Source organism: Cibotium barometz, chromosome 33 (genome assembly GCF_041138505.1).
Source record: "Cibotium barometz isolate CiBa-2024 chromosome 33, ASM4113850v1, whole genome shotgun sequence".
Classification (NCBI taxonomy): Eukaryota; Viridiplantae; Streptophyta; class Polypodiopsida; order Cyatheales; family Cibotiaceae; genus Cibotium; species Cibotium barometz.
Window position 1 is genome coordinate 47,242,190 of NC_141078.1, and position 17,492 is coordinate 47,259,681.

A 17,492-nucleotide genomic window follows, 5' to 3' on the forward strand; every position below is an offset into this window, starting at 1 on the left:
AATAAGAAATTTTTTTTCAAATAATCCAAAACATTTTTTTTTAACCTTGTGTAGGCTTTCCAACCCCCCCCCCCCCTCCCCCAAGCCTTAGATGGACTGCATGGGCCCAAAAGGCCCCACTAGGCAACCTGGGACAGACAAGCTTGCTAGCCCTAGGTCGTCCTGTGCTGCTAGCCTGCTGAAGGAGGATTCCAACTTTTTACTCTCAAGGCCTTATCTAAAGTGTTGTGCTTGTCTAGTGTCTCCAAGAATGCAGAGAAGAATATCCTCCACAACAAGTCGACCGTTTTTGCAACCTTTCAAGGAGGCTATGCTCCTAAGGTCCTTGTCAATACAGCCATCATAGAAAGTGTAGGAGAGTAGTTTTCCTTACGAAAGCTCAAATCTATACTAATCTACATTACTCTATAGCTAAATCTAAGGTAAACTAATCTTATCAAAGTTACATGATGGATTAGGAATCTTGTTTGGGAAGGGACAGGGAACTCCTCCTTGTGTCAGGGATATGACACTGTTAAGCGGGAAAAGCTTTAATATGGCAACAGAAGCACAATTGCAAGACATTTTCCTTAGAAATCCTTGAACTATAATGTTACAAATTTATGAAGTCGCAGTTTAACTTATTTTACCAACATGCAGCCTAATAAGATTCCTGGCATTGCAAAGCATTATAATAACAGGTTTCCAAATGAAAGATTGGGACTGCATTTAGTACGAAGCCTCAAACAATTAACCTCCATCTTGAGATTTACACACTTATCTCTCACAACCTAGCATACACTTTACATCCTCTTGTAGAACAGAAGACTGTTCATGCAAAATGGTGCTGCATAGGCAATATTCAGGAGGGCCATATTAGGTACGCATCAATAGATCAAAACCACTTTTGTGAAGGAAAAGGGACCAGCTAGGCAGCAAAGCATGACTTAGAGGAGGGGCACAAGGGTTACATTTCCATAGGTAGCAATGTGTGGTTTAGTGTACCCCCTTAGAGCTATTCCTTAGAAACCATATTGAACATTAAGCCTGCACAGTGGAAATGCCCACCAGCTCGCTACTCCATGTCATCTTCTGTTTCTTCATCATCTTCGTATGTCGTTCTCACATGCATCATTCTTCCTATGTTTTCATCCTCTGTGTCTTCCGGATCTTCCTCTTCTGTCTCCTCACTGTCTGCATGAGGGCCTTTTCTTGCAACCTCTTTACGCCTCCCCGGACGAGGACCCCCCTGCACCTTCATGTTCAGATCTACAGGCGCCACATTGGGCCATTTCCTCTTTGCAGTTTTTGGTGTGGGTGCCTTTGGAATGAGTCGTAGTTTTCCTCGGCCAGAGCCTCGAAAAACCCCAGCCTTTGTGAGCTCCCTTTCACTACCCTCGTCCATGTCATCTTCTGCATCAGCATGCCGCCCCATTTGTGCAACTTCTGCATGGTTGTCATTGGCATGCTCTTTGCGAAGATGAAGGTTCAATTTGTATTCATGTATGTACCGCTTGTCACAACCTTCATGATGGCATGCGAATGGCCGCTCTAGATTGGCCGAGGCGGAGGCTGCAGCTGCCGACTTTTGTATTCTGATCTCCTTTTCGAATGAAGTGGGAAGAGGAGGAGGAGGAGCAAGTTTCACCTCGGGAGGTAGAACCTGCAGACAAGGAGCCCATCAGCAACCTGTAAATGCAACTCACATATAAATATTAGATGATGAAAATTCTTAAAAAAACATTTTCAATAAGACACATCGAACATGTAAGTCCCGTGTCCATGTCTATGCTAGATTTTTCAAGATTGCTCTCAAGCACCACAGAGGGCTGGCATGGAAGAAAAACAACCAATCAGTGAGTAAATGGTTGATTGCAAGAAAGAAGCCCACAAATGCACACACTACAGGACCTTAAGTATATGCCTAGTCTAGCCTAAATCCAGATTCCAAAATGCACACCACACTGTTGTAGACCATCTGTCACAGGCCATGACGGTCTAAGGCATGATATTAATTGTGCATTGGGTCATGTATTACGACCCCGTTCAATGGATAAAAATGGCCCACTTAAGTGATCAGCTTCAATACTGTCACCCTCTAGGCATGAAGGATAAAGCTCTGTCACGAGATCATCAATCATAAATGAAGAGTTGCCTGAACTTGGATTCCTCAATTAAGGCATCATGCTTTATGGCATAAACCACATATGAGGAGTACGCCTCCGTGCTGCTAGTTGCCTTACCTACTCACATTGAAGAAAGTCAGGTTTGATCTCCCCCCAGCTTATGAAGACCATATCACCTTTGATTTAACTTACCACTACCTTCAACTCATCTCTTCTGGAGCTTCTCCACCCCTCCTTGACCATGAATTCTCACACCTATAGTATCATGCCGATCCATTAATCCTGTGCCCATGCATGTTGTATTGTTTGTGAAACATGGGAAGAAAGCTCCTGTTTTGGCCTCTCATACACATCAAAGGCTTTCTTTTCCCACAAACCCTTGAGGCCTGATCTTGAACTTCAGTTTTCAAATCTTTGTAATGTAGCATAGCTCCCTCACAAATGCTGTTTTTCCTGCAACTACAGGCCTATGGCTGATTTGCAAGCTCTTCCATCATTACATGTGATGGTGAGTGCTGGGATTACCTCTGCACCAAAAATTTGTTTGAGTCCCACAAAGTTCACATCATTTAGACCAAAGGCTTCTAACACGACTACTTTTTCCCAAAAAAAAAAGATTAATAAGTATGTACCCAAGTGCTTAAGCTTTGCTGTATCTGTGGCCTATAGCATTTGCAAAACAGTAGCTCCAGTTCACCAACTAGTTCAGAGCAACATTTTGTAGCGAAGCCTTGTACAAAATAGTACCTTTTCATGACATGTTCGAAGATGTGCACGTAGCTTGTATTCATGGGCATAACGCTTCCCACAATCTTCAAATGGGCATACATGATAATTCTCTTGTGTATGCGTACGCATGTGGGAGCGCAGGTTGAAATCCAATGAAAAGGCCTGTGAAATACGACCCATAAGCCACTCCTGACAGAAATAAATGTGCTCATGGTCTTCAAAATATCAAGCCCCAAAAGAGATCAATTGAAATGTACCTTACCACACCCATCAACAGGGCAGACAAAATGCCTCTCTCCTGTATGAATCAAAAAGTGCCTTTTCAACTTCGAGCTATCCATAAATCTCTGAAACAGTGAGCATGTTATTGTTAGCATTGCCATTAGTAAGCATCAGGGTGTAGCCATCGCAGTTGCACTTAACAATGACCTCACCTTTCCACACCCTTCATAGTGGCAGATGAACTGCTTCTCTCCATGAACATTCATGTGTTTCCGGAGGGCACCCTGATCTGTGAAAGCCTTTCCACAGCCTTCAAAATTACACAGGTAAAGAACCTCGTACTCTTCCTCAGGTTCGTTTTCCACCTCTGGATACTTGTCTTTCAGGGACTTCAACATATCATCTGATAAATTGATAATAGAAGGTATCGATTACAGGCATTACCCAGAACAATTTAGCCCAACATTAGAGCCTCTTACTCATGATATACTTAACTAAACAATACCTTTAGGGCCATCAGCATGTTTAACAGCATGGTTTCTGAACATTTCCCACAGAATAACCTTATGCATGTTTCTATACAGTGGAAGAGGCCAGCACAAGACGTTTAACTAAAGAGTAAGCCTTAAAAAAAATATGCGCCCTCAGCATAACCTCCATAGTCGGGTTTGTAGACATCTGTGTCATAGGTAGTGGTGTGACATCTATATCATGGGCAGTGGTGTGTGAACACTCTAGGATAAGCCGGGCCACTTTTTCCCTCAGGTTTTTTCGCCTGTGCACATGAACACACTCTATCTCACTTTTGGGAGTGTGTGTGTGAAGTGACTTTTGTACTTTGGCCCTTGGGTCACTCTCACTTATTAATTTGTACTAGCATTGTGGTACACTCAATCATCATCAGTTATTGTGCCTACACTCTCTTGCTCACGCCTACTTCACTGTGTGTGTGTGTGTGTGTGTGTGTGTGTGTGTGTGTGTGTTGTGCTTTATCTTTAGCTCTCGTGCAATGTTTGTGGTCATGAGAGTGCATGTCTATGTTTGTGGTCACCACACCCTATATATGGCTCTTCGACTTCCCATGCTCTTGCATATGGGATAATCCACCACATGCTACCTCCAACAAGTTGCCCGCATTCTCGTCAACTACTACTTGTGGAGAGTTCCTACACTCCTTCACTCCCATCAACAAAAGGTTTCTCTATTACTATAGCCTCTGTACCTACTGTACTAGCCACTGTACCTGCTATTCCAACCATTGTACTTGGTGTACCAACCATTGTACCTGCTGTACCAACCCATGTACTTGCTGATTTGAGGGCTGTACCTAGCGTACCAGCCATTGTACCTACTGTTCCAGCCACTGTATATGCTGTACCCATAGTTGTTTCTCGTACCAGTACGAATGGGTTCGTACCGTACGGTTCGTACGGTGCGATATCGTACGGTACGAGGTTTTTTTTTAAACCCCAAAATTTTTTTCCCTTGAAAAAAAAATATCCAAATGCTTTTAAAAAATATAGAAACCCTGCTTTACGAAGATCCCAAATGCTCGCAATACTTCGCAACTTTCGTGTCCACTCAGTATTCCATATGGGGTTGTTGAGAGACCTAAAAAATCTGGCGAGGTAGACTGGTAGTGTACACTTGATTGGTAGGATGAGAGAATCTTGCTACATCACTTGGGGATCCCTAGTATAGGTAGGCTAGACAATTAAATTCTCAAGTTATGTACGAGGGAGAAGATTTGGACATGGCCATTTTGAGATCTAGAGAGGAGTCCCTAAACTTATCACCCTAGATGCACTCCTCATATTTGTGCAAGGGCGGTCCCTTAGTCATAAACGCTACACTGGGAGACCTTTGGTATTGCATTACCCATCCAGGTTCTTTTTTGGAGACAATCGGGCGATCCAACTGGAAGAGACTCAAGCACTGTAGACTCTTCCCCTCCAAACCTTCCCTCACATTCAAGCTTAAAGCTCCATAGGTTGTAAGTGTAAAAAATAAAAACCGTATTTTATCGTACGGTATCCGAAAATTTGATATCATACCAAAAATTCCCGTACGGTATCGTATCGTACGGTATTGTATTTTCATATCGTGACAACCATGGCTGTACCAATTGTACTTGCTATACCAACCCATATACTTGCTGGGCCGGCTGAATGGGAGACTGTACCAGCTGAATGGAGAGTCATACTGGCTGTACCAGCTCTATTTCATGAAGACCCGTAGTTTTTGGGGAAGAATCAGTACCCACATAGAGTATATGGATTATATGGTTGGTTCGGCATTTCTACAACCTGTGTTCCGGCTGAATTTTATGGTTGCCTCGTGTTTGGTTGGGTTATGGCATTTGTATATGGATAATCCGGCATCTCCCGTGGGCCGTGGGGAGAGTAAGGCCCTCAAAGCTTGTACATGATATTTTCTCCGTGGGTAATAAAATACTCCAAGGGAGAGGGGGTCGGCTCATTCTAGCCTCTATGCGGTGTCAACTGTGCACATCTCTCTTTTACAATTTTGTGGATTAAGTGGCATATGTTTTAAGGTTGTGGCCGATTCCAGTGTTTAATTGCATTAATGGTCAAGTTTTTTGTGAAACCCCCATGTGCTCGGAAGTTACACTTTGTGGACAATCTACCATACACGAAATCAGCAGATTTTCTCTCATGAGGAGATCATATGCTTCGCTTTTTTTGGAGGGACTCTTTACCTTGCACTCTGAGATTCTTTTGACCTCGGAGATCTTTCCCTTGAACAGTTGGAGGTGTTTTCCCGCTGTTTCTGATATCTGAGTAGTAGCTGTCCCACCTTGGGACAGCTATGAATGTACCATACACTCCTTAATGAAGGAGTGGTTTCACAAAAAAGGTGTGTGTTGTGCTTTGCTGCAAACCCTAACTCTAATCCCAACATTTCAATCAAAGCAGGCTTCTCTCTCTACCTTGGGATCTGCACTTGCACCATTGGGAATTGTGCTTCTTCAGTTTGCTGCTGGTCACCATCTTTCTGCTACTGCTTGGCCTCTCTGTGTTGCTAGACTTTTTCTATGTGCTGTTCCCACTGTCATGCTACAGCCGCCTACACCCACGTCTTGTGTAGCATAGCTGCACAGCCAGCCTACATTTAGCATAGCTAAGCTATACTATAGCTGGCATAGCATAGAGAAGCCGCCTTGTTCTCCTTTGCAGCCATCTCAGCAACAATAAAGCAGCCGCGCTGACTGCAGCTTGTCCATAGCCCACTGGCCCAGCAGCCACCACCCACTTAGTCAACGTCAGCAGCCATACAATCAGCATCGCCATGTTAGCTGCCATACAGTGCCCCATCCTGTCGTCGCTGTCATCGTTACCTGGAAATTTACAGAGCAAAAATCAATTTGGGATTTTCTGATTTTTGGGGAAAATCAAACAATTGAACCGCCATTGGTGTGTACAATTTGGGGCTTTTGAAAAGTCGGCCACCAGCAACTCAATTTTTGACATTTGACCAATAATTTCTATCTCTACACTCGTATTTTCATTACACTTGTAGGTTTACAGCCACCAGTGGGCCGCTTCACAGCCATGCAGGTTGCATTTAGTGGACATTGCCTTTGCAGTGCATTGGTCATGTGCATTTGGTGTGGGACTAGAGAGTCTTTGGCAGGTCAAAATGGTAGGCAATGATGTATTTGGCATGCTTACAACTGAGGACAAATTTGATGGAACTATTACCCATTGTGGGCATACATGATGAGGCACCTGCTACCATTGGATCCCAAATATTCCTTTAGAAGGGCCCCCACCGTGAAGGTGTATTGCTTTCTGTAGCTCCTCTTGATTTTAGAGAACCATTTATGCCTTGTGCAACCCTCCTTCCTAGATATCTATAGATGTCGTCCAGAGAATGTATGGTGTTCCAAAGAACCTCGCTCTGATAATAGCACATAAACCAACACATGAGGCTTCACAAGGTCTTTAAACTCCTAGGAATAGTTGTCAAGGCTCGTCTTTCCAATTTGAACAACCTTTGAAAGTTGTCAATCTTGTTAATAGAGACAAATTGTGTCTTAAACACAAGCTGAAAATCAGCCCATGTTGTTGGCTAGTCTTAACCCCTGATTTAGTCAAGCATTTAGCCTCAGTAAGTATCAGCATCAGCATTAGAATCATCAGCATTAGTATTAGAACCATCATCATCATCATCATCAACATCAGCAGCATCCACATCACCTTCTATAACCGGTCTATGGACACATAAAGCGGTAATTCATTCACAAATAACCTGGACTTACTCAGACACACAATCACAGAATCCTCGCTCCCTCGCTCAACAACACATTGGCCCCGAAGTCCGGCGCCCCTTGCGGTATTTCTTTATTGTTAAAAAGTTCGAAAATACAAAGCACGAGTGCAACAGAGCACTCTACTTGCACCAGCTGAGTTTTACAAATTCTGGGAGAAATTTGCCAGCATAATTGCACTAAAACTGTTCCATAACATCTCAGAATGAGTCCCAACTGACAGGCTCACTTCCATAGGCATCAGACTACTCAATGGAGTCCAAAACATCACAATTCAGCTTGCTGTAATTTTCTGCACAAACCTGTTTTCAGCTCTGTTTTCAGCCCAAATTAACCCTTGTACTGTCCTGGAAGACTTTAGCAAAGTCCTACTGCATTCTGGCATCAACCGGGCAACATAACAGCCCAAAAACAGCACCTAAACAGTGCTGAAACAGCGTTGTATTGAAGAGGTTATTACCCTCTTCCGTCCCTGCTTTGGTGTAGGAACTAACTACACCGGTTCCTGTTCAAGGAGGCAACTAACCTCTGCATATAAGCATGAAATTCACACAACTGTACCTGATTTTATCTGATGAGAGCATTACCATAGTCTGCAAGAGAGAGAGAGAGAGAGAGAGAGAGAGAGAGAGACTGTGGGGAGCAAGCTCAACCCTCAATACATGAGTTGCATGGCAAGGGAGTGCACCACAATAGCTCTTAACCTGCAACAACCCACCATAATGGCTGGCAAATGAGCCTCATTCAGCCCAAAATCCCACGCTTCCCTCTTCCCAGTGTGGAAAATGCACATAAATTTGACACTTGGCACATTTTTAAGCCTTTTCCACATGCAATCTTCCAAGCTAAATATCTCCTGACTGGTTCACATTCTCACAACAGTCCTTTGCCAGCTTTTGGTCCCCTTGACATTCCGCACAAACTGACGCGAACACTTTTCAATTCCGACACTGCCAAAAATAGCAGTTCCCTAGATTTTAGGGATGATGTCATCTGCATTCCTTCTGGTCTCCTGACCATCTTTGACCACTATGGTCACTTCAGAATTTGCTCAGAATTCAAGATACATTCACATTTCGGTGGCGGCCACTTACTAGCGTAAACCGGCCTATGCCCTCATTCAGTGGCCATGTCCTGGACACTGTCATTCATCTTTCAATGCAGTTCCCAAGCTTAGCCAACCACTGGTCCAAGTCCCACTGGCTGACCCATTCTGACATTGCAATGGCCCAAGCCCTTCCAAGAGATCCCGGGGGAAAACAACAGCAACCAAAGAGAAAGAAAAGAAAAATATATATTTATAAAGAGATGTAAATAAAGAAAACAACTACAAAAAGTTTCACCTCCTGGTGACATACCCCCCTCTTGAAAGAAGCAAGCGACCTCGATTGCAAGTCCACATGCAAACGGATGACACAGGACGATCACAAGATTCCCCAAGTGATTAGTGTCATCGCATGTATCTCCTGCCAACGGATGACACGGGGTGATGCTAGGAATTCCCCACTACCATTTGTGCCATCGCAGGTTCAAGCCTTTCAAATACATGTTTCCGGATGCAACACAGAGCGATAGCATATATCTCGTACTATTAGTGTCACAACATGTAAATCATTCATTTGAAGCATAACAGATACAACTTCAAAGCACTGAAAGTCCATTCCTTTATTTATTGACAAGAAATGATACAAGTGTACAGGTCATTCAAAATTCAGGTTCAAAAAGCAAAAATAACTGAGACAGACTCTCCTTTCAGCTTCACATCCAGAACATGAGTCTTGTCCTATGTACAATTGTGATTTTCCTGTTGAAAGCATCCAACACTGCATGTTTCCTATGACACCATGGAATTCCCAACAGGATATCACATCCTTCCAAGGGCATGATAAGAAACTCCTCTGTGTCGACATAACTCTGTATATGCATGCGAAGTTTGCCAAGTATAGGAGTGACAGGAACTGAATGCCCAGGGCATGCCAAATCAGCCTGTCCAACTGGTCCCATCTCTTCAGCACGGATTCCCAACTTGGCTGCCAATGCCGGTGAAATAAAGTTGGCTCGAGCACCAGGGTCAAAGAAAATCAGCACTGTAGCATCTCTGATTTTACCCCATGCTCTGCACAATTCTGTCGCATGATCACATGGCTGGTCACCAACCATGTCAGGTATCAATCTTGCACTCGGCATTGTCTTCTTCTTGGGTGGCCCTTGTTTATCCTCCGCATCTTTTGCTGCATGTTGTGGACATTTTGCAGCCATATGCCCTTTCTAGCTTGCATCAATGCCTTTCTCTCTTCAAATGACTTGCCATACAGTGGCCTCTTCCGTCCTTTGCCTTGAGGCTCCTTCTTCAAGGTGCTCTTGAAACCACCTGAACCTCCCTAAAGCAGTGCATTAGCCATGTTTGCATTCTCAATTAGTTGAGTCATATTGGAAACATTGGTCTTAATACAGTAATCCCTGATCTCTTTGGGCAAACCACAGCAGTACTTCTCTATTTGCTCTGACAATGGCACTGTCCTGTAAGAAGTTACTGGCAAGAGTGCATCCCAAAACTTCTTATTGTACTCTTCTAGATTTGCACAATTAGCTGCATCCAGTTTGTGCCATGCTGTCATCACATCCACTTCAAAGGTGTTTGTCAGCCATGCAAAAGAGAACTGCTGCTTGAATTGGACCCATGTAGCAGGTGCCTGTCCTTGCATCAACAGTGAGGTCCACAAGTGCAATGCGTTAGCTTTGAAGAAAGTAGCAACCTTCCGCACCTTAGAAGACTCTGTGAAGTTGCCTCCGGTGAATGCTGCATCAAACTGCTGAATGAAAGTCAGCGCTTTCAATTTGTCCTGCATCCCACTGAAAGTCTCAAACTTTACTGCTTGACCTCCTTCTTTGTAATCCTTTTGCACCTTTTCTGCATCAGTCCTTACTGCTCTTTGTCCACTAGGTTGAGAAAATTCAGCCACACTGACAGGTGCTGGGGGCCCCAAAGCTGGACTAAAATAAGTTTGAAGTCCGGGCTGCACACCTATATTGGCATAAAGAGGGTTCACATCTTCCATAGGCATCATTCCTGGTAACCCTCTTGACATCAGTCCTAGCAAAACTGTGGGCGGCCTAGCCTGGAAAACAGACCCACCACCAAAATAGCCAGGCTGGGAAGCAACGAATGGAGGAATGGTCGGCATGACCCTTTGCACATTACTGCCCTGGCCATTAAATGCCTGTACCTGTGCCTGGGTAACATGTTGCACTGGATCAGCTAGTATCACAGGTGCCTGCTCAACATGCTCTACCCTCATTTGCAACTGTTCTTGTGCCCTCTCTGCTGCATGCTGGGATGCTTCAACCTAGGAATCCCCTGTACGTGACTGCAAAAATTTCTTCATTCTGGGATTCTTAACTAGCTACTGAAAAGTTCCAAGCATGCTAAGAAGCTGTGCCTGAAACAAATCCTCCTGTTCCTGTTCTTCCTCTAACAAGGCTAGCTGTACTACTGGCTCCATCCGAGCAGAGGCTGACACCTGGGCACCTGTCACCTCTATACGCTGTCTGCGAATAGAAGAGGAACTCTCTTCGGCAGGGAGCTTGCCTTTCCCTTTGTCTGTCATACTGTCAACTGAAAGTTTAAGGGAACCTGTATCCAAAGAAAGAGACCGTACTCTTTCTCACCTGTAATCAGTTGTACCTCACTATGTGTGTCTCCTGTTCACCCAATTCAATCCGTGTCCGGGCTCTTGCAGAAAAGAGGACCCTATCCTGGCAATGGAACCATATAACCGGTCTATGGACACATAAAGCGGTAATTCATTCACAAATAACCTGGACTTACTCAGACACAATCACAGAATCCTCGCTCCCTCGCTCAACAACACATTGGCCCCGAAGTCCGGCGCCCCTTGCGGTATTTCTTTATTGTTAAAAAGTTGGAAAATACAAAGCACGAGTGCAACAGAGCACTCTACTTGCACCACTGAGTTTTACAAATTCTGGGAGAAATTTGCCAGCATAACTACACTAAAACTGTTCCATAACATCTCAGAATGAGTCCCAACTGACAGGCTCACTTCCATAGGCATCAGACTACTCAATGGAGTCCAAAACATCACAATTCAGCTTGCTGTAATTTTCTGCACAGACCTGTTTTCAGCTCTGTTTTCAGCCCAAATTAACCCTTGTACTGTCCTGGAAGACTTTAGCAAAGTCCTACTGCATTCTGGCATCAACCGGGCAACATAACAGCCCAAAAACAGCACCTAAACAGTGCTGAAACAGCGTTGTATTGAAGAGGTTATTACCCTCTTCCGTCCCTGCTTTGGTGTAGGAACTAACTACATCGGTTCCTGTTCAAGGAGGCAACTAACCTCTGCATATAAGCATGAAATTCACACAACTGTACCTGATTTTATCTGATGAGAGCATTACCATAGTCTGCAAGAGAGAGAGAGAGAGAGAGAGAGAGAGAGAGAGACTGTGGGGAGCAAGCTCAACCCTCAATACATGAGTTGCAGGGCAAGGGAGTGCACCACAATAGCTCTTAACCTGCAACAACCCACCATAATGGCTAGCAAATGAGCCTCATTCAGCCCAAAATCCCACGCTTCCCTCTTCCCAGTGTGGAAAATGCACATAAATTTGACACTTGGCACATTTTTAAGCCTTTTCCACATGCAATCTTCCAAGCTAAAAATCTCCTGACTGGTTCACATTCTCACAACAGTCCTTTGCCAGCTTTTGGTCCCCTTGACATTCCGCACAAACTGATACGAACACTTTTCAATTCCGACACTGCCAAAAATAGCAGTTTCCTAGATTTTAGGGATGATGTCATCTGCGTTCCTTCTGGTCTCCTGACCATCTTTGACCACTATGGTCACTTCAGAATTTGCTCAGAATTCAAGATACATTCACATTTCGGTGGCGGCCACTTACTAGCGTAAACCAGCCTATGCCCTCATTCAGTGGCCATGTCCTGGACACTGTCATTCATCTTTCAGTGCAGTTCCCAAGCTTAGCCAACCACTGGTCCAAGTCCCACTGGCTGACCCATTCTGACATTGCAATGGCCCAAGCCCTTCCAAGAGATCTCGGGGGAAAACAACAGCAACCAAAGAGAAAGAAAAGAAAAATATATATTTATAAAGAAATGTAAATAAAGAAAACAACTGCAAAAAGTTTCACCTCCTGGTGACATCTTCATCCCCAAGAGGGCATGGGCCCTGTCGGCAGCCAGCATTGGGGTTCCAGAATGCAAACAACAGTATCTAGGTGAAGGCCACTTGGTATGGGGGAGGCAGTACAGAAAACGCAGCAATAAAAGCATTAAAAACAGTATTTTCCACAACCAGACCTGGCCGACAGCACTGTCTACTGGCCGACTGCACCCTCATCATACTATATAACCTTCCCATCATTTCCAGCACAAAAGAAGTCATTCGTTCAGTTCATAGCATTCATGTAGAAGGGCTATGGGTCAGCCCTTATGGGCTGACCACATAAGGGCTGACCACAAGCCTCAGCCATGTACAAGCATAAGTCACCTTTTTGTACCATATGAATAAAGAAAACCTGAACACTAATCTCTCTCTTCTTTTCTCTCCTCTGTGTCTTGATCATAGTTAATTAGCATCAGTGTTCTTAAGTATGCTTAGGATTGTGGATCAATACAACAAGGCTTCCGCGCATGCAACATTGGTATCAGAGCATTCAAGCTCAACCCACTAAGAGCTATGTCCCAAGGAAGGTGCCCAGTTCTCGCAGGAAGGATGCAACAAGGTGGCAGATGGAGTGGTCTACAACAGGCAAAGCTAGAGGATGCAGTCCCTGCGGGTAGGTACACAGACCCAATACCTCAGGAAGGATGCAACAAGGTGGCAAATGGAGTGGTCTACAACAGGCGAAGCTAGAGGATGCAGTCCCTACGGGTAGGTACACAGACCCAGTACCTCAGTAAGCCCTCACATCAATTCCCAATTCCAGAGGCCTAGCAACAAGCATGATCAGTTCCCGGCAAGTGACCCACCGCTATGTCAATGTTAAGGGAAAGCACGCATGGGGACAACAGTGAACAGATGCTCAGTTCTTCATCAAAGACTTGGAAGTGGAGTTCGGGAGTGAAGGTGTTCAGACCAAAAATATCAATCAGTAGAAGTCAGTAAGCAGTAGCAATTCAAAGTCAAGTCGAGGGAGAAAGGATGACAGAGTGTCCACCCTATCATCAAGCTTAGCAGAAGGGAATGCCACGTGCACACCCGTGCCATGGCTAATCCTGTGCAGGAGCAGTCCTAACCCCTGATTTAGTCAAGCATTTAGCCTCAGTAAGTATCAGCATTAGTATTAGAAACATCATCAGCAGCAGCATCCACATCATCTTCATCCCAGGAGGGCATGGGCCCTGTCAGCAGCTGGCATAAACCAATTGGCAGCCAGCATTGGGGTTCCAGCATGCAAGCGACAATATCTAGGTGAAGGCCACTTGGTATGGGGGAGGCAGTATAGAAAACGCAGCAATAAAAGCATTAAAAACAGTATTTCCCATGACCAGACCTGGCCAACAGCACTGTCTACTAGCCGACTGCACCCTCATCATACTATATAAGCTTCCCATCATTTCCAACACAAAAGACATCATTAGTTCAGTTCATAAATTCATCATTCAAAAACCTCCAAGTTACTAGACCCTACGATTAAGCATTAACAAAAAGAAACCATGCAAACACTGGCATCTAGCTCACCACCCAACCATAGAGCCGTTCAAGCTCACAACCAAGCACAGGGGGATGGTAGCATCCAAGACATAGCTCCACGTGCAAAGTCCCTAGCATCCCATACCACCAGTACACACCCATCCGATGTATGCACAGAGTAGTCTCAAGGCCACAAGTCCAGGGCTCTCTCTCAAACTGACTCATAGAGTCACTTATATAGACCTCCTAAATACACGAGCCAAATATAGCACATATCTCATAAAAGCTACTAACCCCCACTTACGATGCCTAACCCCTAGGCCATGGCTAACCTAACCTGAAGGTCTTAAACCTAGTAAGTCTTGGGACGTAATATGCACAATGACACATCACTTGCATTTCAACTAGTAAGAAAGAACACCCTTTTGCTCTCAACATCACCACCACTCTAGCCTGATTGCTACTCAGGATCCCGCAATGAGTGTCACAAGACAAAAACAAGTTGCTCCCAAAGAAAACAACTGCAGAGCACTCTATATTCATTACCCATTCCCATTCTAGCCTCACTTTTCACTCAGGAAGGGCACCACGTTTCATCACAAGTTTCACCCCTCTCCTCATAGTGCCACCACATACCAAGTGAAACACATTGCAGGGCACCCTTGTTAGGTGCCTTAGCGGCTCTCTAAAGTGGGCTGCACCCACCATCAAAATGCCACCAACTTCATCACTGTTGCCGCCTACCCAAGATGGAACAAAGTTTCAAATTCCTCAGCAAAGTCACAGCCCATTGGTCAATAGTGTATCCAAACCCACGCCAAGGGGGCATAGTTGCAAGGATCGGGGAATGGGAACTTATTACAGAATCGGAAACGGACAGGGTAGGAAAACAGAATAGGTATGGAACAGCATGATGTAAACAATTTATACACAATCGTGAAAATATAAAAATGGGAATGGGGGAATGGGAACAACAGGGAAGGGGAAACAGCGTTTCCGCGTTCCATAGGGCCAAATGGCTGTTTCCAGCTGCTACACAAGGGGGTCTCGACAGAGCTCCCAGAATGCTCCAAATGGCAAAAAGACCCCTTTAAAGAAAGAAATGCAACTTGAGGCCATTGTGAACTGGTCATGCAATGAACAGGCCTCTACAATCCATTGGCCATTACCGGGTCATATCAACTGCCACTTAAAATACCAATCCATCTGGAAGAGGGAAAGTGCCGGGAGCTATGTCCCAACCACATCCACACCATCCTCACAAACAGTGACAATAGGAAGCTAGGAAAGCACAAATGCATGCTTTGCCCATGTGTAAACGGGGCAATGATACAAATGCATAAACTTTTAAGTATCACAGCCTTTAAGACAGTTGAAGGCAAGTAGAAAACATATAGAAAGGGTAAGAATGAGCTCACCATTGACCCACTTTAACAGCAGGCATTTCCCTGGATTCAAAACAGTATCATAAGGCACCCTGCATACACCGCAGAAACCAGGCAGGTAAAACTCCCATTTGATCAAGCAAAAGTTTGGTTTGAAACTTTAAATCATGCTAAATAGCATGTTATCAACACAGAGATATGTAATGAATACAGCTCCTATTCAAATGTATGAATACAGCAATTTCAAAAATCAATGCAGATCGATACACCAATCATCATGCCATGAGAGACACATGGGCTAATAAGTAGTTGAAAGGTTGCTAAATAAGCCATGAAAAAAAGTGTGTGTTTGGATGCATGTGAAATAATGGCCTTCAATGTGCAGTGGCATGAGCCAATTGTGAACCATTTCTTAGAGTTGTTAAAGTCTGCATATCAGCACAGCATATTCTGTCATCTACAGCGGCCTTTTTCCTTGCGTACGTAATTTCATACGCATACGCCTATGCATAGTTACACACACAGATTTCATTGTGAAAATGCCATGTTAACTTTCCAAAGCATTACGTGGTACACTCCCCTCGTACCAATCCTGGCGACACCATTGCTTCAGGTCAGTTAGACAAACTATGGCATGGAGCAATTTGTAAGGGTTGATTGGAACGTGTACATATAAAAGACAATGTTGTTTTCTTAATCTACAGGAGATTGAGCACAGGTACATGTAAGGAACAATGTTGTTTTCTTCGGGTGAAACTCCTAAACAGGATCAAAAACCTGAGCCGAATAATGGACCCAAAAGAAAACCCTGATAAATTCAAACAGATATATATATGCCAGAAAACCCTAAAATCAAGAAAAATGCTAAAAATGATCAAACCAGAAAGGCAAACAAAATCATCGACATAAAACTAGAAACCCTAGAGATGAGAGGACTTTCAAAACATCCAACAGATACTGCTATAGATGAACGCAGCAAGAGATCGTACCACTGTTTGAACCATTTGCGGCCCGAGCTCTGGTGGGCGATGATGGAGGGGTCCCCCTTCAGGCCCAGGAAAGACCCCTGGGGTACCGAAGACATGAATTCTGCAGCAAAATCGCCATGCTGTCTATTCTCACCGCAAAGCCCCATCTTCTCTCTCTTTGCTTTCTAAACGCAGAGCCTATGGCTAGAAAAATTGGCTCATGTTTTACCTGTGAATATGTGCGCCTTGGGTTTGTAACTTTGTTCTGTGTAAACACAGCTGCAGCATTGCTTGCATACATATGTATGTGCGTGTGACTGTGTCGTGTGTATGTGTCTATGCATGTGTATGTGTGTATTTGTGTACACAGTGTGCGCATGTTTTTATGGATGACTCTCTCACATAGACTCATATCTGTGTATGTTTTTCACACATGTATTCTCTTACACGTGCACACACAACCCTCTCTCACACACATACGCACACAACCCTCTCTCACACACATACGCGTACATATGCATCTGTCTTCTCACACACATAGAAACTCTCTCTCTCTCTCTCTCTCTCTCTCTCGCGCACACACACACATCTCCTCCACATGCACGTGTGTGATAGTATGTATGTGTGTGTGAATGTGTCTGTATATAATTGTATTAATATAATATTATTATATATATAATATATGTATATAGATTTACTATATTTGTATATAATTATATTAATATTACATTATTATATGTTTTTACTTTTTACTTTTATATATTTTTATTAATTAATTATATATTTATATTATATTTATATAAATTATCATATTTATAATATATAATATATTAGTATAGATCTATTATATATATTTATGTAATATCCTTACTTATTATATGCTTACATATTGTTATTATATATATTTGTATTCTATAGATATTTTATACTTATGTATTATATATCTTTACATTTTTGTATTATATTATTTATTTAAATTTTCTTCTCTCGACATACCCTTACACTCCTCTCTTTCTCCCCCTATTCCTCTCTCTCTCTCTCTCCCCCAATACATGGCTCCTCCCCTCTGCCATCACGCCCCCTTCTTTCTTACCCCTACTCTAACACTT

General features: G+C 43.7%; 1 protein-coding gene across 2 annotated transcripts; it reads right to left on the reverse strand.

Moving 5' to 3' along the window:
• Positions 1-668: 668 nt before the first annotated feature.
• On the reverse strand, positions 669-16,778 carry LOC147619659 (zinc finger transcription factor YY1-like). 2 transcript variants are annotated; one of them, XM_086773344.1, is made up of 7 exons: positions 16,613-16,778; positions 16,405-16,504; positions 15,449-15,507; positions 3,269-3,459; positions 3,092-3,181; positions 2,853-2,996; positions 669-1,642 (listed from the first exon to the last, which is right to left on the reverse strand). In XM_086773344.1, exons 1-7 carry the CDS (start codon positions 16,725-16,727, stop codon positions 1,055-1,057), a joined length of 1,287 nt encoding a protein of 428 aa, XP_086629470.1. In that variant the 5' UTR covers positions 16,728-16,778; the 3' UTR covers positions 669-1,054. The 2 variants fall into 2 exon arrangements, with proteins under 2 accessions (XP_086629470.1, XP_086629471.1); XM_086773345.1 differs by having other exon boundaries at positions 16,405-16,761.
• Between the last annotated feature and the right edge of the window lie 714 nt (positions 16,779-17,492).

Bases quoted from the DNA above. Each gene is read 5' to 3' on its own strand.
- LOC147619659 (XM_086773344.1), bottom strand. From the start codon at position 16,727: ATGCATAGACACATACACACGACACAGTCACACGCACATACATATGTA. The intron at 3,182-3,268 runs GTGAGGTCATTG...TCACTGTTTCAG, and splicing joins ACTATGAAGGGTGTGGAAAG to AGATTTATGGATAGCTCGAA. The intron at 2,997-3,091 runs GTACATTTCAAT...CGTATTTCACAG, and splicing joins CTGTTGATGGGTGTGGTAAG to GCCTTTTCATTGGATTTCAA.